The following is a 25014-nucleotide window of genomic DNA, read 5'->3' as shown; positions in this document are numbered from 1 at the left end:
CCCAGGTCTACCTGGTTCTAAAACTCACTTTCTCATGGCACCTGCCGCCTTTGCGTCAGATCTCAACACCTTTCAGACCATTCCAAAGGCCACCGGGAGCTCCTGTCCTCTAACCGCCTCCAGAGCAAAGCTGGCCGGGTACAGGCAACTGACGCAGGATCCTGGGCAGCGTCCAAGGCGTGGACTTAGTCTCCTGGGATGGACGCCTTCAAGGCAGGGTTTGGACAGCAACATCCCACAGGGAGCGAGAACTCAGCTCCAGGCACAAGCTTTGCCTTTGAGCAGGGACCTTGCAGCCAGAATCCCAGCAAACACACCCTGTCAGTCACCAGGTGACACAAGCCAGCTCCCCAAAGAGACTTTGGTGGGAGAGGGGAGGGGCTTGCGGAGAAAGCTTCCCAGGGCTCCCTCATTGTCTCATTCCAACCAACTCTCGGTGCATGAAAGCCACGCATCCAGCACCATGCAGGAGGCAGGGGACACAGAAAACAGATCCCATCATCTGCCCAGTGAGCCAAAGACGGCCACCAAGAGCAATGGCCCTCTTCCTACACACACTGCCTTCCCTGGGGACCCCTGCACCCACTCGGTGACTCAAAATGGAAACCAGAGACTCACCTGAGACTACTCTTGCCCCCCTCCCTTCACACCCATACCTGCCATCCTCCAAAGAGCTCCTCCCTCCTGACATTTCGCAAGGCCTGGCCCCCCAACCCCACAGCGGTGGCTGCAGCAGCTCCCGGATGGCCTCCTGCCTCCAGCACCCCCTTCTCATCTCCCCAGCAGGAGAGACCATCCTACGTGGTATTCAGAGCCCCAGGGGCCCCCCACCGCCCTTAGGAAGGTGTCAAACTCCCCACCATGGTTTTCTAGGTCCTGCCACCCAGAGGGTCCCATCTCTCACCGTTTCCCTCCTGTTAACCCGGACCTCCCCGCTCCACCCGCTTCCCCACCTCTGCACCCAGGCCTCTCACCCTCAGCACTATTGACATTTCGGGCAGATAATTCTTTGTTGCAGGGCCGTCCTGTGCATCGCAGGGTTCAGCAGCATCCCTGGCCTGTGTGCATTAGATGCTAAAGCACATCTCCTCAGGGTATCAATCGAAAACATTTGCAGACACTGCCAAAAGTCCCTTGAGGGGCAAAACCTCCCCAGGTGAGAACCGTGGCTCTAGACCTTTCGCATAAAAGGCCCTTCTCCTTTCTTTTCCTTTCTTTTTTTTTCCCTTTTTTTTTTTTTTTTTTGTGGCATATGGGAGTTCCCCGGCTAGGGGTCAAATCAGAGCTGCAGCTGCCGGCCTACACCACAGCCACAGGAACGCAGGATCCGAGCTGCGCCACCACAGCTCTCAGCAACACCAGATCCTTAACCCACTGAGAAAGGCCAGGGATCAAATCTGCGTTCTCATGGCCACTGTGTCAGGTTCTTAACCCGAAGAGCCACAACGAGAACTTCCCTTCCCCTTTCATTTGCATCTGGCTTCCCCCTGGTCATCACCTTAAAATTGAATTCAGCTACATTAACTCCCAGACACCTCCCCGGATCGCCCAGGCTGGTCTCGGTACAGCTTCCTAGGAACGCCCTCACCCCATTTTCCTGTGCACAATCCACCACTGCTCCCCTCACACTGCATTCGACCCATCTGGTGACGTGCTCTCAGCCCCTCTGTAGGGCGGGCTCCAGACACCCCCCAACCCCCAGGCATGGAAGCCCTGACCCCAGGGACCTGCAGAAGCACAACAGAGCGGGTGCTCAGAGACCACCCAGGTCGGAGTGACAGCTTCTGACCAGAGGCAGAATCAGCTCTGTGCCCCAGAGCAGAGCCTCAGAGGGAGAGAGTCGGAGCAGGGCAGTGCCTTCCAGGTGAGGGAACTTGCAGGGAACAACCTGGACAAAGCAGATCAGGGCTGGATGTCAAGATGAGACTGGGAAATGGGGTGGCTGGAGCCCAGCGAGGGGCCTGTGGGAGAGGTAATTGGAGCAAAGATGCTAGAGGAGGAGGAGGTCAGGTTGTGAAGACCTTAGGAGATGCTCTGCAGCCCAAGATGTATTCAACAGAACGGGAAATTAAAAAAAAAAAAAAAAGTTTAGGAAATGCTTTGTTAGCAGTTAAACGGGTTTCTTTTCTTTTTCTTTTCTTTTTTTTTTAATGGCCCCACCTGTGGCATATGGAAGTTCTCAGGCTAGGGGCTGAATCGGAGCTGCAGCTGCCAGCTTACACCACAGCCACACCAGATACTTAATCCACAGAGCAAGGCCAGGGATCAAGCCTGCATCCTTATAGATACTAGTCAGGTCCATTACTCCTGAGCCACATTGGGAACTCCTACATGAGTTTCTTTTTTGCAGGACTTCTCAGAGCCTCTTTTCAAGGGAGAGATGTAAGAAGCAGTGTTGCTCACAAGTAATTGATCACAGAGGTGTTTTTCCCACAGAGCTTCTTGAATGATCAGTGTCCCACTGGGCACCCTTTGGAAAATGCTGCTTGGAGCCGAGACGCATGCGCTGGACCTTCAGGAGGGGGTCCTTCAGGAGGAGGTAAGGTCTATCTAGGTTTGGGGACAACAGTTCTGGGGGTTTCTCGAAGGCCTCAGAGCCGGTGCTGCTGCATCTGGGGTGTCTGGCAGCCCTGAGAGGTTAAATGGACTCCTGAGAGAGTGACTCCAGAAGGACTGCTAAGGCAGCGTGAAATTCATTAGAGGAAAACAGTCAGCCCACGGCCCCTTGTTCCACCTCCCCCAGACCCCTGGGCCATAAATATGGTGTGGTTTAAATTTTTTAAATTGAGGAGTACTTAAGGAAAAAATGCTGGCAAGCTCCCAGGCACTTGTAAAACCATCAGAGCCGATGGAGGCTGGGCCCCATTCCTCCAGGAGGTGGAGGCAGCGTTGAGCAGGGGTAGGGAGGTCTGGAGGGCTCAGGTTGGGGTTCTGGGGCAGAGGCCTCCGCTCAAGGTTGGCCGGTGGGGAAGAGAGGGCAGTGGCCCCCGCAGCAGCCCTGGGACTGGCCCAAAAGATCAGCAAGGCCGAGCAAAGGAACCACTTCATCCCCTGCAGATGTGCCAGGGAGGGGGCAGGGTGCAGACAGTACCCCACAGGGAAAAGCCAGGGGCTCCGGGATCACCCCGGCCTGGGCTCAGCTCCCGATCATGTGACCTGGGACAATAACGGCCCCTCCTAAGCCTCCCAGTCCTCGTCTGGAAGAGGGAGCCAATGGAGTCACATCACACGGTGACAGCAAGACAGAGTGAGATGGTGCCTGCACACAGCGAGTCCTCAGTACATATCAGCTGCCATTGTTTGGGGGGAACCCAAGCAGGTGGGCAGCCCAAACGGGGGTGCGGATGGACAGCTAGATGGACAAGCTGAGCCACCGCAGAAACCACCTTCCCCGAGGGCAACAAGCGACTATCAGCTGCGAGGTCACAACAGGTTACCTGGCCCTCCGGGCCCTGCAGCCACCTGGAAACAGGACCATCTCCTCTCACCTCTCAGAGGCCAGAACCATCACCGATAGTGTCTAGTTGGCGTCTGGCTCACGTAGGTGCTCAGTGGTGAGCTGTCCTCATCCCCCTGGGGTACTCCCCCCCTGGTGGGGGGGCGGGTGCTGCCATGCCCAGGGTGCTCATCCTGTGTCAACACAGGAGATCAAAAACATCTGCCTGCAGGAGTTCCCGTCATGATGCATCGGAATCGAAGCTGATTAGCATCCATGAGGATGCAGGTTCGATCCCTGGCCTGGCTCTGTGGGTTAAGGATCGGCATTGCTGTGAGCTGTGGTGTAGGTCATAGATGCGGCTTGGATCTGGCATTGCTGTGGCTATGGCCAGCAGCTACAGCTCCGATTTAACCCCTAGCCTGGGAACCTCCATATGCCATGGATGTGGCCCTAAAACACAAAAACAAAACAAAACAAAACCAAACATCTGCCCGCAGCCTCAGCAACATGTCTGCAGCTGCAACTGTGGGTGAACAGGGTCTCCTCCTGGCCCATTTCCAACCTAAAGAATTTCACAGATGCCAACAGACCTGTACCTGGGACAAAGTGAGGCTGTGCAGCCTGGAGGCCCTGCAGGCAGAACAGGCAGCTGGTGTGCCCAGGGCCACCCCTGTGCAGGGTGACCCAGCCCTGTCTAGCGTCAGGTGGCGCTTATGAAATTAATGCTCTTGCTTCTGAAAGTGCAAAGGCACCGGGGGTGCTTGCCCTTCCGTTAAGAGACATGTGTGATTATGATGGAGACAGAGGCCGAGGAACAACAGAGGGAAGCCACTGCAGGTGGTGCCTCTGGAGAAAGTGACACAGGTGACACCTTTGTGGGGAGGCTGGGCAGGTCCCCAGGAGATGCCCACTGGTCGCCTGCAGATACTGGAGGCGAGCAGACCTGATTGGGAGCAAGGTCTCAGGGCAGCACGAGCTGCCCTCATCCCATGCTCAGGCCCCTGGGCCCCCTCTCCCTTACATCCGAGGGGGCAGTGAGGCTGTGAGGTAGGACCAGGGCTGCCCAGGACCCCTGCGCCCCCTGCCGAGAAGGACAACGAGGTGAGGCTTACTTGCCTTGAGGGATGTCCACGTTGTGTGGATAAAACATATAAAACGATGTAGAAACCATCCATAAATGCAGGGGAGAGGACGAGGCCTGATTGTAAACTCGGATGGAGCTACTACGGGTTTAAGCCCCTCATGACACCTGCTGGAGGAGGTGCCATTTGTGACCTGGATTCCTTCTGTCTCCAGTCCTACCTCTGTCCCCTGAGCAGAAGCCAACCTGAGGCACTGCCGCATCCATGCCTAACTGCACTCAGCACCACTGCCATCAACAATGGACCCAAGCCATCGGGGTGCTCCTAAGGTGGGCTCGGGGTGGCCCCTCGCCCTTCAGCACACTCTGGAACGCTTCAGAACACTCTGCATTCCCCTGTGTGTTCACCTGAGAGGGCCTCTACCCACACAGCTTCAGCCAGCCCCTTTCCTCCTAATCACCCCAGGACCCTTCCCCTTACTCGACCCCTCGGAACCACCCCTGTTAGGCCATTTCTTCAGGGCACTTGGACCCCTGCCTCAGCCGAGCCTCCATTGGTCCTACCACAAACACTGGAGCAGGCAGCATGAGGGCCCCAAGAAGCAAGCCCTCCCTGCCCCAGACCTGGCCTGGCCACCCACCTCAGCCCTGCCAGGCGTGGGTGCCCTTGGAGAAGGAGAAGTCTGGACGTAAAGGCAGCCGCTGGCCAGGCGTTCTCCACGTGGCCTGGCCCAGATCTGGGGGGTCCGTATTCCGGCATAAGGCCTCCCACTCCTGTTATGGGGCTTGGGGGGCCTCTTACCTTTGGGGTGAGGTACTTGATCATAATCTCTTTCCCTTTTTCTCCCAGTTTTTCATCTGGAGTAACTTCATATTCTGCCTAAAACAGAAGGAAGAGAACAATGATAGATTTCCTCACAAGCTTCTTAGAGTTGGAGAACCTTAGAGGTCCCTGCAGAAGACATCCTGGAGGTCGCCTTACCCATCTCCTCCTTGGGTAGGGCAGGGAGCTGAGGCCTGGGGAGGAGAGGGACCCCGACGTCCAGCTGACTCTGCTGCAGCCCAGGACGTGCTAGAACAGCAGCAGCACGTGAGAGTCACTGGGAGCAAACGCTGGTGCTCGGGCCCCACCCTGCACCGACGGAGTCAGGCCCTCTGGCATGGGGGCCGGGCAGCCAGGCAGCTGGGGTTGAGAACCACCAAGCTAGGTAACTCAAAGGAAGCCCCTGGAAAATAACAGGAGCCACCAAACTGTAAGGTCCTGAGAGGCTGCCTGAGATCACACAGACCCTACAAGCAGCCTGACCTGGGACAGTTTCTTCAACCTCGGTAAAATGCAGATGGAGGAGTTTCCAGGTGGTACAGTGGGTTAAGGACCTGGCATTGTCGCTGCTGTGGCTTGGGTCCCTGCTGTGGTGCCAGTTCAAACCCTGGCCCTGGAATTTCCACATGCCTCAGGTGCAGCCAAAAAATAGTAAAGCAGATAGAAAAAGCACCTATGTGTAGAGTGATTGTGCAGAGAGAGTGTGATAAAGCCGGGCACACGATAAATACTCAATTAATAGTTCCCGTACAGAGTTCCCGTTGTGGCTCAGTGGGTTAAGCACCTGACTAGTATCCATGAGGATACAGGTTGGATCCCTGGCCTGTGAGTTAAGTGTCCCACGTCGCCATGAGCTGTGGTGTCGCAGCTCGGATCCTGCATTGCTGTGGCTGTGGCATAGGCCGGCAGCTGCATCTCTGAGTCAACCCCTAGCCTCGACACTTCCCTATGCTGCAGGTGCTGCTGTAAAAAGCAAAAATAAAATAAAATTAAATAAAATAGTTCCCATACTTATCATTATAATCACTACGCTCTGCAAGAGAGGACAACAATACGCATTGCTGTACCTTTTACAGCTTTTCAGTTGACAAAGTGATCAAACAGAGATTTTTCAGATGCTCTTATTTGAACCTAAAAAGAGCCCAGGTAGGGACACGGGAAGACAGGGGAGGGCAGGGGCTGCTGGTGCACCACCCCCCCATCCGCATGTAAAGATCAGGGGGTCTGGCAGAGTTGCCCAGCGTCACTCAGGGGGACGTGGCAGGGCCGGGCATTGGACCTCCAAGCTCAAATCTCTTCTTTAACACCAAGGAATTTAGAACCCAGATTGCCGGCCGAGCCAACGGGAAGAAAGAAATGAGGCCTTGAAAGACGGACCGTTTTATCTCCCTCCACCCATGAGGGGCTCCTTCATGGGCACTGACCCACTTGCCAAGTGGATAAAAGGCCTCGAGTTAAGGAGAGGCCTGGGTGAGCCTGCCTTTCTCACTTAAACAAGGGAACTAATTGCAAATTGTTTAAAACCACGTGGGGTTAGAGCTCTGTCCCCCTGGCCTGGTTCAAGACAGACTTTCAACCCAGCATCTGGGGCCAATCTCTCCCCAGGCCAGCCTGGAAGACCCTCCCAGGCTGGAGCTGCATCTCTAAGGGGACTGAACACAACTGCTCACCTATTTTCCAGGGGGGAGGAGAGATGCTCCCAGAGCCCAGCTGCCCTGGAAACCCTGCCTGGTGGTCTGGTGCCCCGGGAATATACCCAAAATGCTTTGCAGGGCCCAGGCCACAGGCAAATGGCCGACTACCTTTGGGGGTAACTCAATCCCATGCAGAACCCTGGATTTGCACTGTCCCAAAATATATCCGGGAAGGCGGCTCTATTTAACCAAACGGAGGCCCGAGACTCACTAATCAGCCTCAATAACCAGCTGAAAATATTATTGCTCTGGGTATTAAAACCCACGTTAAAAAAATAACACCACTTTCAGGTCAGCCTCCTCCCAGCAGAGGCCCGGCTGGGCAGCTGGGCGCCACGGTTCCACAGGGAGGCAGCCGGGAGCACGCGGGGACAGGCACCCCAGGCCGGGATCAAAAGCCCTTTCTTTGAAAGTCCATGTCAGGTCACCACCACTTGAAGAGCATTTGTGTTGGGAGGCAGAAAACCAACAGAAGGCCTCCAGCTGAGCTTTCCACACCGATTAAGTCACCTGGAGTGACAGGCCGTGTCTCCATGGAGACCCCCGAGAGGGGCTCATGGGGGACCCGTTTTAGAGGCCACCTACCGAGCAAAGGCACCATGGCGGCTGGGCTGGGCGGGCAGAGCCCCCGCAGGTCACACGACCCGAGGCGGGGGACCACCCGGGAACCCACGGCTAAGGTAACACTCTCGCCCAGGTAGTGGGCAAAAGCTGCTGAAATCAGCTTAAACCAGAAAACATGAGCAGCAAATAAGAGGTTGGGTTGGGCCAATGGCCTAGAATTTTACAAGGAGAGTGGGCTCTGGAAGTGGCAGCCAGACAACAACTTCAATGAGCAGAGAGGTAAACCGCATGCAAGGATGCCCACGTGACCTCCAGCTGGAAGGGTTCTCCCCGCCCAGAGACGGCCTGGGCTTGTCCCCTCCCCCTCGGTCCAGCAGCGGGTACACGCCATCCTCCCGGCTGTACGGCCCAGGACACCTCCTCCTGCCCAGCATTCAGTCCTAAGGGCCAGGATTGAAAGAGCTCCTCCATCAACCCATGGGAGATGTCTTTCTTCCCCAGATACATGCACGGTGCCAGCCAAGGGAGGCATCTCCTGAGCCCTCTCTCTGCACCGCGATTGATGCCAGACGCGGGAATGGCCTTTGGGGAGGAGGGGCTGTAACACAAAGAGCAAACTACTACATTGAGTTAAAGCAAAAAGAATCATTTATATCCACGCCGCCAAGGAGTATAAACATCTGTGCACACCCTAGTTCACAAGCCGAGTGTTTCGTTCTCTGGGCCAGCTCCAGGCGCGTCAGCCCTCTCAGAAAACGCTCAGGAAAGCATGTCCTCGCTGTTAAAACACATTTCCCTTGGATGATTTTTCAAAACACGAAGCCTGCAAACCAGCACAAGGGGGCCTGCCACGCGTTCACAGACGCCGGCCCTGGTTCACAGAGCAGCGTCTGAGCTGAATTCCTCTCGGCCTCTGACTAACTTGAGATGTCACCTCCTTCTCCCGGGAGACCTTCTCCTGCCCTGACAGGAAGATGAAGTCAGAGCGGCTCTGAGGTCTCGCCACCTCCGGCTTCTGTAATTACCGATGTGGTCAGCTTTTCCAGCGTCCTCGAGGTGGGGGCAAGTGACGCGGCCGGGGGCTGGCAGTGCGGCTCCCGCGGCCCTGGCTGGAGAAACACCAGCACCTCCCCCGGGGGCCTGGGCGGCATCTTGCCTGTGTGGACCGTGAGGGCTGGGGGTCTCCATTTGCCCCCTGGAGTCACTCTCTGCCCCGCTGTGGGGACTCATCTGCTGGCTCCCTCCCTGCCTGAGCACCCCTGGGGGCGGGGGGTGGGGAGCTCCTGGACCCCCTTCTGAAGCCCCAGCTCTCGCAGCTGCCTGCTCCCACTCCTGCAGGGATCAGCCCCCTCCCCTGCGGCAGAGCCAGTGGAGGCGAAGGCTCAGGTGACCACGACGGCCAGGACTCATTTCCCCACCTGGCCCAGCCCTCTGTCCACAGCCCTTCATCAGGCTCTGTCTCATCCACAGCTAAGCAAGCCATCCCTCTCTGGCCGGGACCCTCACTGAGGCCCTGAACAACGCTGCAGTGGGTCCTCCCCCCTCCCGTCCCCCCCCCACCCCAGCGAGAATGAAGATGCGCTGTAGACGGGGGTTCCTCCCCCCAGGGCCCCAGGATCCGATGGGCCTGGTCAGCCCCAAGCCAGTGCCCGCCTGGACAGTGTTCTCTGATCTCTGGCTCCACGTGAGTCACCCCCTTGGGCCTGGGTCAGGAAGGGGCTGCCATGGCCCAGATTCACTGGGATGGGCCCTGAGAAAGAAAGGAAGGAGGAGAGGACCCCTGGCCACGTGGAGTACAGACAGAGTGGTGGAGTGACCCCAAGGTGGCGGCACCACAGCCACCAGCTCGAGAGACACATCTTGGCGGAGGAGAACTTGGAAAAGTAGTTAGGAAGGAAGGGTGCTAAGCCTCTCCTCCGGGAGGTGACAGATTTACTAGCCGCAGGTAGTCCCACGGCAGAGGGGCTGTGCTCTCACCTCCTGTCCCCCATCTCTCTCCTGGGAGCCTCGGCCCTGAGGGGCTCTCTTCCCCTCCTACATCCCAGTCCCACCCCCCGCCGCCTGCACCGCCCCTGCACTGCCTAGCTGCTCCTCCCCTCCCCCCAGCCCCTGGAATTATTTCTCTGCCCTCACTCCCCCTACAGCTCAGAACGCCACCATGCAAAGGTCTTTCAGTTCTAAGTGGAAAGAATCCCAACCTAACCTAATTCAGGCAAAACGGTAATCTCTGCGCTCCTGGAGCCAAGGATGGAATGAGCAACCGAATTGTGGGGAAAATGGAAATACTGCCTGGCCCCACACACAGGAACAGGGGCATCAGCCCATCGGGAACCCACTCGTGTGTGTGTGTGTGTGTGTGTGTGTGTGTGCGCGCGCATGTGTCTCATTCTCCCTCAGTGCTGCCTGGCTTGCTCCACAGGTAAGAAATACGGCAGGCAGGTTTACAAGAGAAGAAGTCTCTAAGCCCCAGAGAAAGGACTCATTGACCTGCACTGGCTCACAAGCTCATCCCTGCTCCAGTCAGCTGTGGTTTTCAGGTGACATCATTAAGAACATGGCAGCTTCACGCTGTTTGGGACACACACTGTTTGGGAGTGTGGGTGGGGCACCCAGGAGACTGGACAACCCCATAGATGTCCACTCTACGAACCCACTTTATAAATGGTACTTTTTCAAGTTGACCCTGCTCCCCAGGGTCTGGCTGTACCAGCTGTTCTGAGGCTTTTCAGCTCCGTCTGAACAATGAAGAATGATTTCCACCCAACCCCCACCTCTTTTGGGAGATCACAGCAGTGATAGAAAGACAAAAAGAGATACTAGGTATAGCTCAAAAATAAGAACAGCAGAATATTTAGTTTCCCTGGTGAGGCATTTCAAATCATATTACAACAAAACTTCAGGGTAATCAGACATAATCCGAAACCGGGTGAGAGCCCGCTAATTTCAAGGGATTTTCCGTGGCTCTGGACTGATGACAGTCTTAGAGCAACTTTCAGCATCGCTTGATGTGAGATCCCATTCATTGTAACCGCATCTTTGTAGTCGCCAGTCTCCAAGATGGAGATTTTAAGAATCCCTGCCCCCTGCTATTCAGTAGCTCTTGAGAAGGCTCTTGCCAGACTTGAATGGCACTAACCCATGTAACCACTACAATATCAGGAATATGACAGTATGGAACCCCTGAGATCAGACTGTAAAAGATACTGGAGCTTCTACCTTGCTCATCCGGATCCCTCGCTCTGGGGAAAGCCAGACATGTTAGACAGACACTCAAGCAGTCCATGGAGAGGCTCCCATGGAAGCCAACTAAGGCCTCCAACCAACAGCCAGCACCAACCTGCAGGCTGGGTGCACACGCCTGGAAACAGATGCAGCTTTCAGATGACTGCAGCCCAGCCAACATCTTTATACAACATTTACAGAGACCTTGGGCCAGTAGCCCCTCAGTTAACCATTTCCAAATCCTTGACCCACAGAAACTATGAGATAAATAAATGTTTAATACTGTATCAAGCTGCTAAATTCCGAGATAATATAGTGAATACTTGATAGGTATCTGAAGTCATAGCTGGTATCACTTACTTTGCTTAAAAAAATATTCTTTCTGGGAGTTCCCGTCATGGCTCGGCAGTTAACGAACACGGCTAGCATCCATGAGGATGCGGGTTTGATCCCTGGCCTTACTCAGTGGGTTAAGGATCTGGCATTGCCGTGAGCTGTGGTGAATGTCGCAGACACGGCTCAAATCCTGTGTTGCTCTGGCTCTGGAGTAGGCTGGCGGCTACAGCTCCAATTGGACCCATAGCCTGGGAACCTCCATATGCCGCGGGTGCGGCCCTAAAGAGACAAAAAAAGAAAAAAAAATGTTCTTTCATGTTCTTTCTGGAGGAGTTCCTGTCACGGCACAGAAGAAACGAATCTGACTACGACCCACGAGAATGCAGGTTCGATCCCTGGCCTCGCTCATTGGGTTAAGGATCCGGCGTTGCTGTGAGCTGTGGTGTAGGTTGCAGGTGAGGCTCTGATCTGGTGTTGCTGTGGCTGTGGTGCAGGTCGGCAGCTACAGCTCTGATTTGACCCCTAGCCTGGGAACCTCCACAGGTGTGGCCGTAAAAAAAAGCAAAAAAAAAAAAAGTTATTTCTGGAGTTCCTGTCGTGGTACAGTAGAAATGAATCCAACTAGTATCCATGAGGACATGGGGATTGATCCCTGGCCTCGCTCAGTGGGTTGGGGATCCCATGTTGCTGTGGCTGTGGCACAGGTCAGCAGCTGTAGCTCCAATTCAACTCCTAGCCTGGGAACCTCCATATGCTACAAGTGAGGCCCTAAAAAGCAAAAAAAAAAAAAAAAAAAGTTCTTTCTTTTCAATCTTTCATGCAATTGGAAAACTAGCTCCATGAGGGCAAGAACTCCTCCTGCTCCCTCTGTAGTTTCCAACTGCTAGAATGGAGCATGACACATTGGAGTCCGTCTATAAATGTGTGCTGAGTAAATTGCACCCAATACGGGCCACACCTCCCCCATCCCAAAGAGAAGAGACCAGAGAATTTTAACTCATCCCACTTGGGGAATGGAGTGTTTGCAAGGAGCTGAGATGCCAACAAGGCTCCCAGAAAACAATCTAAAGAAGTATCTCAGTCGTTAAGAGGTCCATGGCAAGACCCTATTGGGCTTTGGAGGTTAACATGAGCCTCGAACCTCTTCCGATGCCCTGCCTGGCGGGGCAAATCTTCTTTACCATCCAGGAGCCAAATCCACTCAAAGGCTTGACTTGGGTCATGGACTCTACTTCTCTGTGGGAAGGCAATAGGGGATCCTTCTCAGGCTCTCAGGAGCCTTTTGACTACAGAGTCTCAGGGCTGAATTACCCTGCAGTCTGAAGAATGATGCACAAACTATTCTGCTGCCCCTGCCCCTCCAAATCACCCAGGCCCCATTTTATTTATTTAAAACAATTTTTAGGGCCACAGGTGCAGCATATGGAGGCTCCCAGGCTAGGGGTCAAATCAGAGCTGCAACTGCCGGCCTACACCACAGCCATAGCAATGCAGGATCTGAGCCGCATCTGTGACCTATACCACAGCTCTCAACAACGCCGGAGCCTTAACCCACGGAGAGGGGCCAGGGCTCAAACCCGCATCCTCATGGAAACTAGTCGGGTTCCTTTCCACTGAGCCACCACGGGAACTCCCAGGCCCCATTTTAAAATAGCCACTGTCTTCCGGTTGAGACTCTCAGTCCTCAGGACTGTGCAAAGGAGCAGCCTTTCCTGGGAGCTACGTCAGAGCCCAGCAAGGACGGGCTATTTTTAATAAACGCCACTTGGTAGACATTCAACACAGAGGTGTGAACGGTGTGGATGGCACCAGCTCAGCCGGCGGGCACTGGAGCCGTGAACACCACCGGGGACACCGCCACCTCCTCCCGCCTCGGACCTTCAGTCAGAATGGAAGGGGGAAAAACGTATTTCAGGCGATCGTTGCGCCAGCCCTGGAAAACTCAATAAAGTCTTCGTGCGTAAAAGAGGTGCTTCAAAGACCCATCATTTGACGTCAGGATGGGCGATGAAAGGCCTTGCTAATTCCCGGAGATGCAGACAAAAACGCCAGGGGATGGGGCGAGCCTTTCGTGAGCGGCGCCTTCGTTAAAGCGTATGTCAAGAGGATTTGGCGCGTCAGCACAGGGAGCCAGACTCGTGTTTCCTTTCCAAAAAGAGAGCTCTTGGTACAGACCCAGCGAAAGGGAACGTCTGCGCGACCAGAATGAAAAGAGGCATCCACTGGATTTTTCTTCCTCTTCTCAAACTGACTGTAAGCGTCTAAGAAGACACGTGGCTGGAAAATTCCACTGGCTCCTGGGTTTAGCCTTGCCCTCTCGGCCGCATCAACTCTCCAGACAGGTCCCAAAGCTGCCGATGCTGGATCTCTTCCAAATGGGGAGAGGCCTGGGTCCCTGGACCCAGACTTTGGTCCTCGGCTCCTCCATCCACGTTCACCTCCTTGCTGAGCTCATCCAGCCCCTGGCTCTAAAGACCAGCTCTAGGGTGACAACTCCCGATTTGCTATTTCCATCCCAGAACGTTCCCACAGACTGCAGATTCGAACACCCACCTCCTCTTAAACATCTCCACTGGGACGGACGTCTGACAGACGCTTGAAGCTGGCTGTGCCCTGAATCAAGCTCCCGAAGACCCTTCCTCAGACAAGCCTCCCACCGCCTCGCCCTCCCTTCAACCTTCCATTTATTCAGGTCAACACTAACGCTTCACTCTCACCCCAGGGCATCAGAGAATATTGTTAACTCTGCCTTCAGAATGTGTCCCCAGTCCTACCGCCTGTCACCACGGCTGGCTGCTTCCACACTGGCTTGAGCAACTACCAGTTCTCCGCTATCAGAATCCCCCACTCTGAACCTGCACCCCCCCCCCCCCGCCCCCGCTGCCCCGTAGCCTCTTCCCAATACAGGAGCCAGAGGGATGCTTTAAGCACCTAAATCAGGAGTTCTCGTTGTGGTGCAGAGGAAGTGAATCCGACTAGTATCCATGAGAATGCAGGTTCGATCCCTGGCCTCGCTCAGTGGGTTGAGGATTCGGTGTTGCCGTGAGCTGTGGTGTCGGTTGCAGATGTAGCTCGGATCCTGCGTTGCTGTGGCTGTAGTGTAGGCTGGCAGCTGCAGCTCTGATTTGCCCCCTCTAATTTGAACTTCCATTTGCCACAGGGGTGGCCCTAAAAAGTGAAACAAAACCCACAAAACCAAAAAACCCTAAATCAGACCATGCCACTGCTCTGCTCAACCCTCCAGCAGCTCCCCTCTTCAATCACAGGCAAAGTTCTTTAATGGAATGAGGTCTTGTGTGATGGCCATCCCTCTTAGACCCCTCTGTCCTGGCTCCATCCACTCCAGCCTCGGACACCCTGCCTCCGGGCTTTTGCACTGGCTATTCCCACCTGTGTGCTCTGCTACCACGTCCTTCCGGCCCACGCAACTCCTTCTAGCCCTCAGTCACATGTCACCCTCTCAAAAACATCTCTGCTGACCACCCTGCGAATGCCACAGCCAGCACCCCAGCTGCATGCTCCCAACCGCCCCCCCAACCTGCTCCAGTTTTTCTTTCCCCATCACCATCTAACATTCCATGTCATTTACTCACTACGCTTATGGTTGGTGGCCTCTCCCTGGATAGAACGTGAACACTGTTAGGGCAGAGATCTTAGTCCATTTTATTCACTGATTTATCCCAAGGGCCTAGAACGGTGCCTGGCAGACAGTATTTTTGTGAAATGAATGAAAGACGGAGAGAATGGTCGGGAGCAAGGGACTGCTCTTCCTGCCCCAAGTGAAGGCCTTGCCAGGGTCATGGCTCTGGGACCCCATGAAGAAGGGACACCAAGACCTGGGGCCTGCTAAGAGCTCACCAAGCTGCCTGGAGCCCTGAGGCCTCTAAGAGCCTGGAAGGTGGGCTGCGCTGGGAACTTTGGATGGATTCTTGGCCAGCAGCCCCCAAGTCTGATGGCCACAAAGGCCCTTATAGAGGTGGCTCCCCAGTGGTGTGAAATAGGTCCAAACCTGTCAATTCACACCCAAATCAGACTACAGAACTCCCCCAGCCTGGCTACCAAAGTGGGCTTGTGACAATCATGGCAGCTTGGCTTTTTGGACTCCTGGGTCTTGTTTTAATGAAATCCAATCTGGGAAAAATAGCACATCACTACACAAGGTGATGATGAGACTGCAAATGGATTCATGGTAGGTCTACTTTTTTTTTTTTTTTTTTTTAAGCAAGCGAAGACTTTATAAAGGAAAGCAAATAGCTCCCAGGGCTACTTTGGGCCGGGGGGAGATTCCCCCAGGTCTACCTTAAACAACAAACCTACCCCACCACAGACCCTGGAAAGCCACCTAGAGGCAGCATGCGTGATGCAGAGACTGGACCGGGGGCCGTAAAACCTGTTTGGGCCGTCCTCTGCCGCTCACTCTTGGTATGACTCTGGCCAAGTTACCAGCCCCTAGTGGGAACACGTCCTCTGCAGCTCCCACCTGTCAGGTGTGGCGTTGTGAGGGATCAGAGGTGATGAGCTCCATATATGCCACCAAGAGACCTGCTGTTAGTGGAGGAGGCAGGCATCCAACTCAAGCCCTGCTGGCTGCACTCACTGGGCACCTGTGACATGCAGGACGCTGCTCTGTGTAAGCCTGGGCTCTCCTCAACACTGCCACCACCGTCAGGTACAGCCGTGTCCCCGCTTACAGATGAAGGCATGGGGGATAGTGGGGTGGAGCTCTGCCCACACTCTCCGGGCGCCAGCATCTGCCTCAGGGGCCTGCATCCCCCTTGTACCATTTCACCAGCACAGCCAGTAACGAGGCTCAGGTGCGTGGCATGGCCAGCCACCCGGAGGGATAGCAGACGGGGAAGGCTCCGAGGGCAGAGTACAGGGGGACCAGGGGGCATTCACCAGGCAGAGGGGTCCTGGAGGCATTTCAGGCAGCAAGAGGGAGGGAGTTCGAGAGGTTTCAATCAGCTGGGCAAGTCAGATCCATCACAAGCAGTATGGGGCCAGGACGCAGGGCTCGAGAAAGACAGGGGGAAGGCCAAGGACGAAAGGGCAGCAGGGGTGGGCTGGGGAAGGTCTAGTACGTCAGCCGCAGAACTGGGGCTTTGTCCTGGATATCAGTGTTTCCTAACCCTGGACACACCCACAGTACAGGCCTGGGAGTTCTAAAAAGTGAGATCAGCTGCAGAATGCCCCAGTTTATTTTTACTTTATTTTATTTTTTTGCTTTGGGGGCCCACACCTGGAGCATTATGGAAGTTTGCAGGCCAGGGGTCTACTTGGAGCTACAGCTGCCAGCCTACACCCCAGCCACAGCAACGCCAGATCTGAGCCATGCCTGTAACCTACACCACAGCTCATGACAATGCCAGATATTTAACCCACTGAGTGAAGCCAAGGATCGAACCTGCATCCTCATGGATATTAGTTGGTTTTATAACCCACTGAGCCACAATGGGAACTCCAAAATGCCCCATGTTTAAAACTAGTTAAAACACTAATTGGTTACCACTACTGGAGGATGCTAATGAGCCAATTTGGTACTTTGGAAAGAATCAAGCATTTTCTTGCTTTTTTTTCTTTTTTTTTTTTGCCACACCTATGGCATGTGGAAGTTCCCGAACCAGGCATCACACTTGTGCCACAGCAGTGACAATGCTGGATCCTTAACCTGCTGGGCCAACAGGGAACTCCCAATCCTCTCCTATAGGAATTCTACCACTGGGTAACCAAACAGTAATTGAAAGGAAGTGTTTCCCAGGTCGCAAAAGAAGAAGGAACAGTAGCCTGAGAACGTCTCCATGTTACAACCGCTAATGAATCAACAGGTTTAGGGGCTGAATATCAATGGCTGCTACCATCTCAAAAAGACAGACAATCACATAGGTCCCCAAGCAGAAGAGCATGAAACCACTTACGATGTCAGTCCCACCACCACCAAACGGAAACTCAACCTGACCAAGTTTCCAGATCCAATGAGCAATTTATAAGAAACACAGAGGAACCTATTAAGTGATACACGGGGCTGAGAACACAAAATTCAAACTGTGGGACACTCTTGGAGATAGATGGTTGTAAAACTGTGAAAACATGCATTTATAAAAAGTATGAGGAAATCAGAAACTTCTACACGGATGAGTATTTGATGCTAGGAAAGAATTCTATTTTTTTAGCTGTGATAATGCTATTGTGGTTTTTTCAGTTCAAGAGCCCGCCTTGTTTAGAAATACATTCTGAAATGTTTACAGATGAAACGACATAAGTGAGATCAGCTGCAGAATGCTACAGAGGGGAGGATGTGGGTGAAACAGGACTGGGCGTGAGCTCGTAATTGTTGAGGCGGGGTGAGGGCTGCATGGGGGTTCATTATGTTGCTCTGCGGACTTTTACTTTTTATAGTTTGAAATTTTCCATAGTAAAGAGTTATGAAAATACGAGGCCCCATCCCCAGAGGTTCAAGTTAATGAGACTGGGCTTCAGCTCAGGCACTGGCATGTTTTTAAGGCGCCCCAGGTGTTTGTGCTGCTCGGTTGAGGTTGAGAACCATGGAAATCGCCCGTGTGCGTCATGCGAGATCCTGCACGGGGACCAAGACAGAGGCTGTGGAGGGGAGGGCACGGGGCTGGGAGAGGTCAAGGGGCCAGGCATGTGGTCCTTGATCAGGCTGGGTAAGGAATGATGGGAAGGGAGGAGCCAAGAACAAGGCAAAGATTTCAGGCTTGGGTGATGGAGGGTGCCAGTCACTGGAAGAGGGCACCTGCCAGCACTGGTAGCCATGGGGACCTGGGGGAAGATGCTGAGTTGGCTAAGGAGCTGTTGACTTGGAGGGGCCCATGTGACTTCCAGTAGGCACATTCAGTGGACAGTCTGGAAAGTAAGTCTTGAGATCCACAGTGAGACCCAGAAGCAGACACAGAAACTTGGGGCCCACAGGGCTGTCCCCCAAACCAAGAGAGAGGCCGGGATGCCAATGACGGCATTAGAGCCTCTAGGAAGCAACAGTACCTTGGCCCCCTGCCTTGGAAAGGGTGCCTGGTCGACCCCATTCCTTTCAGGACCGACCTCCATCCTTCACCTCCACACACCTTGTCCACCTTCCGGACAGACACCCGAAGGGCAGTAGGACAGAATGAGGTGCCCTGCTGTCTGGAACAGGCGCTGAGGAACTCCTGCATCTCCCTACATCGCATCCTAAAAGCCCACAGAGATCAACCAGCATTTTTCTTTTTCTTTTTTTAGGGCTGCACCTGTGGCATATGGAAGTTCTCGGGCTAGGGGTCGAATCAGAGCTATAGATACTGGCCTATGCCAGATCCGAGCCACTTGAGATCTGGACCACTTGAGATCCGAGCCACGTCTGCAATCTATACCGCAGCTCACAAAGATGCTGGATCCTTAACTCACTGAACGAAGCCAGAGATCGAACCCACATCCTCACAGACACTATGTTGGGTTCTTAACCCACTAAGCCACAAGAGGAATCCCCTACTGTTTTTTTCTTAAATTGAAGTCTAGACGATTTACAGCGCTTCAGGCGTAAAGCAAAGTGATTCAGTTACATACATTTCTTTCAGATTCTTTTCCATTATAAGTTATTATAAGACATTGACTATAGTTCCCTGTGCTATTCAGTAGGTACTTTGCTGTTGATCTGTTTTACATATTGGAGTGTGTATCCCATATTCTCAATTTGTCCCTTTTCCCTTTGGTAACCATACTTTGTTTTCTATACCCGTAAGTCTATTTCGGTTTGTAAATGCACTCATTTGTATCATTTTTTAAAGATTCCATATATAAGTGATATGATATTTGCCTTCCTCTGTCTGACTTCATTTAGTATAATAATCTCTAGGTCCATCCATGTTGCTGTGCATGGCATTATTACATTCTTTTGATGGCTGAGTATCATTCCATTTGTTAAACAAATGAATGACCAATAGATCTGAAGGCAGTTCCCCTGGTATCAGTCACGAGCTGGGTGCCAGCAGCCAGTACAGCCAGCATCTGTCAGATTGGCTTGAAATGGCCCACATATGCTCCTTCCACAAACATTTACTAAATGTCTGTATGTGACAGGCACAATGCCAGACAGGGGTGAACTGGAAGCCCAGGGTCCGGGCCTCGGGGAGCTTGCATTCTAGTGGGCAAGCAAGTGGGAAACAAGTACACAAATAAACACAAGCTTTGGAATTTGAGAAAATGGGTGCTCAGCTGGAAAAGGGGCCTGGAAACCCAAGAGTTACCATGGGGTGTTGGGAACACCACCCAGCTTCCTAGGTGCTCTGGCGTAATAGCCCAGGATCTTGGAATCAGAGAACTGACAGGACCTCAGCAACAGCGACAGAGGCCCAGAGGGAGAGGTGGCCCTCCACAGTCATGCAGCCGGTGACAACCTGGAGACATGTCTGCATTCGCAAAGGCTGCACTGGCAGTTTCTCAAGCAACATGTTTGTCCTCTATCTAAGCTGTGTGGTCTCTCTTTGCACAAAAATGATTGCTGATCACAAAGGGCCCAAGGGCTCCCCCCACCCCAAGGAGCAGGGACTTACCACTGAGTCCAGGAACTGAATGTAAGACTCTAGCCCAGGTCTGGTTTCGCAGAACTGCCGGAAAAGCAGCCTCCCAATTGGCTGTTTGTCACATAAACTGCAGTAATCTCTGTCTGGAGACAAGAAAAGAGGAATGCATGAGACCCAGGGAGGGTCAGGCAGAGCCATCAACCCCACCTGGACCCTCACCTCAGACGGATGGAGCAAGGTGACTGGCAAATGCTCAGGACCCCTTGTCCATCTCCAGGCTCTGCAGACTCAGAAGGGTCAAGGTCAGTGCAGAAAAATGTGCCAGTTATGACCTAGCCTCTACTCCCCAGCCCACTCCCTTTCTGATGCCCTGATTTCCATATGGAGACGCCAGCAGTTCGAGGTCTATGACTCCGTCCTGGCTGACTGATCAGCATGTCACTTTCCTTGGTTGCATGGACTTGATAAGGGTGGCAGGCATATAACCTAAGCTAGTAAAATCAGCGTGCAGCACAGACTTGGCCTAGGCATGCTAAGCCAAGGTGCTTGCTCTTCCTCTGGGTGCTGGGGTACGAGGGTGTGAGGCCAGGGTCTGCTGCAGTGTTCCTGACAATGCGAAAAGAGCTGTTGTGAAGATGAGGCTGACCTACAGAGGAGTTCAGAGCTGGGAAAATTACAAGTAGGTGCTCGAGTGAAGTCATGAGTCTCTGGATCACACTATGCCTGCAGCCCAAACCACATCTGAAAAGCTTATTTATGAGCATTATTTAGGGCAATTTGAAAAAATATAAAAATGACTTGTAATTCAAAACATTCTAATGAATACAGTAAAAAAAAAATTCATATTTACCAACTGGAGCAAAGCTCAGTCTTAGGATGCTTCAAATTATGAACACCCTGCATTCTGAGGAGCTAAAGGCTCAGAGAGAGACAGGAAGTGACCAGCCCTCAGCCTCTCAGTAGCCAAAAAAGTTCTGAAGAGGAAATACAGTCTAAGACTCAAAGTCCAAGAAGACTGAAGATCAGGGTTCTAGCCAATGGTTTGCTGGGTGACTTTAAGCAACACACTTGCCCTCTCTGGGTCTTAGTCTTCCTCTGAAAAGTGAAGGTGCATGTTGGAGGTAAAATGGGAGGGTCCTTTCTGACTCTTCCTGCAATGATTCTCTGGCCAGGAAGATGCTCAAAGGTCTGGCTGAGGCACGTTGCCTTGGATCCTCTAAACACTGAAAATGAGCCCTTTGATTCTGCAGCTGCAACACGAACCAGGAGACTTCATGGGGAAGCCGAGAAGAGGGTGAGGTAGATCTCAGTTAGAACTACCTGGAAGGAAGGAAGGAAGGTTTATCTTTGCCAAGAGCAGAGGAGAAGCCAGGACAATCATCCCCTCAGAGGGGTTTCCCTGGACATAAGGACACAACAAGGAGACAGGAACAGAGCCGTCACACTCGCTCACTTTCATACCCAAGGAGTTTATCCACGGGAGGTACAGCCATTACCTATAGGGAGGGTGGTGGCTGTGAGCCAGGGCTCTGGAACTAAACCAGAGTCAAATCCCAGCCTCACTACTCAGGGCTTGTGTGCCCCAGGGCAACTGACCTGACACTTGATCCCTCAGTTCCCTCATCTGTAAAGTGGGAACAATAATTGTATAAATAAGACAAAGCAGAGAAAGGCCTCAGATCAGAGCCTGGCACATAGGAATTGCTTAATAAACACCGTCTGTTATCATGGAAGGTGGGGAGGGGCCTGTCCCATCTCCCTGCTCTTGGGGAACCTCCTCTCTCCAAGTGTGTAGAATTCCAGCCACCGTTCTAAGGGAACAACTCCTCCCAAGCCTCAGGGATGGGCACATGACTCAGTCCTAGCCAATCAGAGCCCTCTGCCTCAGGGCCTCCAGGATGGGTTCAGAGCACATGACCCAGGGAGCCCTGGAATCCTAACAGGGTTTTGGCTAGTACTTCCAAAAAAGACACTTGTTCTTCTCTGGGATGACAATGCCTTAGGACTGGTCAGCCAAGAGCTACCACAACATCACAGGAATATCACAGGAGCCCCTGAAGGCAGCTCCCAAGGCCCTGCGCCCATGTGGTTATCCACCAGTCTTTGCTTAAGCCAGTGGTGTTGGATTTTTGTCTCACACAGTTGAAAGAGCAGGTGACCAGGGCCAGGGAGTTTTATGGCCCACTTCTCCTTTCATGGGCAAAGTGCCGAGGGCAAGAACTGTTTTCGTAGGCATTACCAGTTCTAAGTTTACGGAGGCTCAGAAGGCACTCACAGATTTCTCATTCTCTCTTGAGCAGCCACTGATCAACATGGACGAGCCCCTTGGCCCCCTCCTCAAGCGGTTGGGGACTACTGCCTTCACTCAGCCTACCTTTCTGCGCACAGATGGTTCGGGAATAGCCACTCCAATAAACACTTAACCTACCTCAGTGCGTGGCAGGATTGGTGGGGGTTGGGAATGGGACAAGGTCCCAGACCTCAGGGATCTTGGACTCTGTCAGAAAGGGGGTGTGGGTGTGGGTGAGCAGACAAGATCCCAAGTGACAGTAATAAAATGTCAAGTTAGCTGAGTGTTATCGTCACCCACAGGAGGGAGTCTGGGGGGAGGGAGCCCGCAGGGTGACAGGCTTGCAGCCTGCACCTGTTAGCACAGCTACAGGCAACCTTGCCCATCCCTTCCCAACCCGTGAGCGTCTCCAGCACAAACAAACAAAGTAAATTACCGTGTGACCCACTCCCACTTCCCTTGCTCATGGCAGAGAGTGCCACATTGCTTATGTGATTTGAGCAGGGGGCCCTCCCCCATTTCCAAAAGCAATTATGAGATTTCATGTACCATATTGTGATTCCTCAAGGGTTCATCTGACAGGGTTTTTTTTCTCCATATGGCATGTGCTGTCAGTATGGAAACAAGGCCGTTATAAACTCACAGCGCAGTAAACACCATGGAATTCCAACACAAGCTGTCAGCACCTCAGTTCCATGCCTCCCCCAGCTGTACACAGGATCCCGGGCAAGAAAGGCATGCGTTGGAAGCCCAGAAAGAAAGAAAAGGACCAGTGATCATCTATTTGGATGCTCTTCTCAGCTTTGAATAAAGACACGTGGCCCTATCTTTTTGAGGGAGCACGACCCCCACCACCAAAGTCAAAGGCCAAAGTCTGCAGTTGCTTTAGAAAGGGAGAACAAGGAGCTCCTACTGTGGCACAACAGGATCGGGGGCATCTTGGGAGCGCTGAGACTTGGGTTCGATCCCCAGCCCAGTACAGAGGGTTAAGGATCCAGTGTTGATGCAGCAATGGCTTAGGTCGCGACTATGGCTCAGATCTGATGCCTGACCTGGGAACTCCATATGCCTCGGGGTGACCAAGAAAGAAGGAAGGAAGGAAAGAAAGAGAAAGAAAGAAGGAAAGGAAAGGAAGGAAAGAAAAGAAAGAAGGAAGAAAGAGAGATAATAATAGATAGATAGAAAGAAAGAAAGAAAGAAGAAAGAAGAAAGTAAGAAAGAAAGAAAGAAAGAAAACTAAAGACAATAAAAAAGAAACGAAAGAAAGAAAAAAGAGGAGTTCCTGTCGTGGCGCAGTGTTAACGAATCCAACTAGAACCATGAGGTTGCGGGTTCGGTCCCTGACCTTGCTCAGTGGGTTAACGATCCGGCGTTGCCTGAGCTGTGTGTAGGTCGCAGACGCGGCTCGGATCCCGAGTTGCTGTGGCTCTGGCGTAGGCCGGTAGCTATGGCTCCGATTCAACCCCTAGCCTGGGAGCCTCCACATGCTGCGGGAGCGGCCCAAGAACAGCAACACAACAACACAACAAAAAGACAAAAAAAAAAAAGAGAAAAGAAAGAAAGAAAAGAAGAAAAGAAAGAAAAGGAGAACAAGGCCATAGATATAAAATGTGAATTTGGAAATTGAAAAAAACAAGAATTTGAAGATTGATTGAGGTGACAGGAGGAGGCGCAGATCAAAGTTCCTGATGTGTCAAGAACAAGTCCAAGGGGCAGGCCCCTTCTGGAAAGTCAGAGGATGCTGAAGTTGAAGTACCGGTTGCCGTGTAACACGTCTTCAGACTGGACCCTTTCTGAGGGGTTTCTACAGAGGTGGCCATGCTGCTGAAATACCGCTTGGAAGCGCTCTGCCCACAGCCCTCCTTCCAAGGTGTCCTGTTGGGGTCGGCGGGGAGGAGACCCAGGACAGAGGGGCAGAGTCTGCCTCTGAATCTCCCTCTCAGCAGGGAGGACCCTGGGATGCTGAGCACAAGGCATGCACGATGGTTCCCCCACACTACACACCTGCTCTTCTGAACGTGAAAATCCTGCTTTGGGCCACATCCCTCATCATCTTCCCCCCCAACCCAGAAAGAGCCTGTTGTTATGTAAATATGAGGGGCATCGGGCTCCCTGTGCCCAAATCAATAATCATTCTAGCCTATTCTTTTGGGTCCTTCCTTCATTCAACATATGCTCTTTCCAAGGTCTCCTGCTTTTTGATACTAGAAGATCCCTTCAATTTTAAGGCTCTTACTGAATTCAACATCTGGTGTGTGGATGAGTGGATGGGAGGAGACCCACCATATACACGTTGGCAGGTTAGTGATGATCCAGGAACGGCCTGCTGTTAGCAGCGGGCTGTCAGCTGAGACCAAGAACAGGGTGTGGTCTTTGCGATGTGACATCTGACCTTGGCTGCAGTAATACTGGTGTGGTGGACACAGTACCCGACGAGCTTGTCCAGAGGAAGGGGATGGAAAAGGGAGTCCAGAAAGCCCCATTATAAGCTCTAACTGAACTATCACCCAGGAGGTGGGGGGAGATGTGCTGGAAAGGCAGGCTGGGCTCAAACGGGAAACAGCTGAACTCCACAAGGCCAAGGAGACTGGGATAGATTCACTGTCCATTGGGGCATCAATGATTTTGAAGCACGAATGATTCAAGTGCAGCCCACAGGAAGGCGGACAAAATGGGGTGGGAGGAGTTCCCACGTGGGCTCAGCAGAAACAAATCTGACTAGTATCCATGAGGATGCACGTTCAATACCTGGCCTCGCTCAGTGGGTTAAGGATCCATGTTGCAGTGAGCGTGGTGTAGGTCACAGACGTGGCTCACATCTGGCATTGCTGGGGCTGTGGTGTAGGCCAAGCGCAGCTCCAATTCTCGACCCCTAGCCTGGGAACTTCCACATTGCAGGCTGTGGCCCTAAAACAAAAGAAAAAAAAGGGGGTGGGAGCAGGGAGCCTGAGAGACATTAGGAGGAGGTCACTGGACTGGGAGCTGCTCCCTTGTGGTGCGAGCCCCAGCCTTTGGGCAGCAAAAGCGCAGCCCCTGCGGTTGGGCTCCT

At 53.0% G+C, this 25014-nt stretch overlaps 1 protein-coding gene across 1 annotated transcript in view; it reads right to left on the bottom strand.

Annotated features, from left to right (window-relative positions):
* GRK5 (G protein-coupled receptor kinase 5) overlaps positions 1 to 25014 on the bottom strand; it is a 233664-nt gene that overhangs the window by 45325 nt on the left and 163325 nt on the right. The window contains exons 3-4 of the mRNA XM_047759568.1: positions 19706 to 19818; positions 5323 to 5400 (exon numbers count right to left, since the gene is read on the bottom strand). Coding sequence (XP_047615524.1) covers positions 5323 to 5400; positions 19706 to 19818 — 191 coding nt within the window. The remainder of the gene's footprint in view (positions 1 to 5322; positions 5401 to 19705; positions 19819 to 25014) is intronic.

Source organism: Phacochoerus africanus, chromosome 15 (genome assembly GCF_016906955.1).
Source record: "Phacochoerus africanus isolate WHEZ1 chromosome 15, ROS_Pafr_v1, whole genome shotgun sequence".
Taxonomy (NCBI): domain Eukaryota; kingdom Metazoa; phylum Chordata; class Mammalia; order Artiodactyla; family Suidae; genus Phacochoerus; species Phacochoerus africanus.
This window is presented reverse-complemented; position numbering and strand designations above follow the sequence as displayed.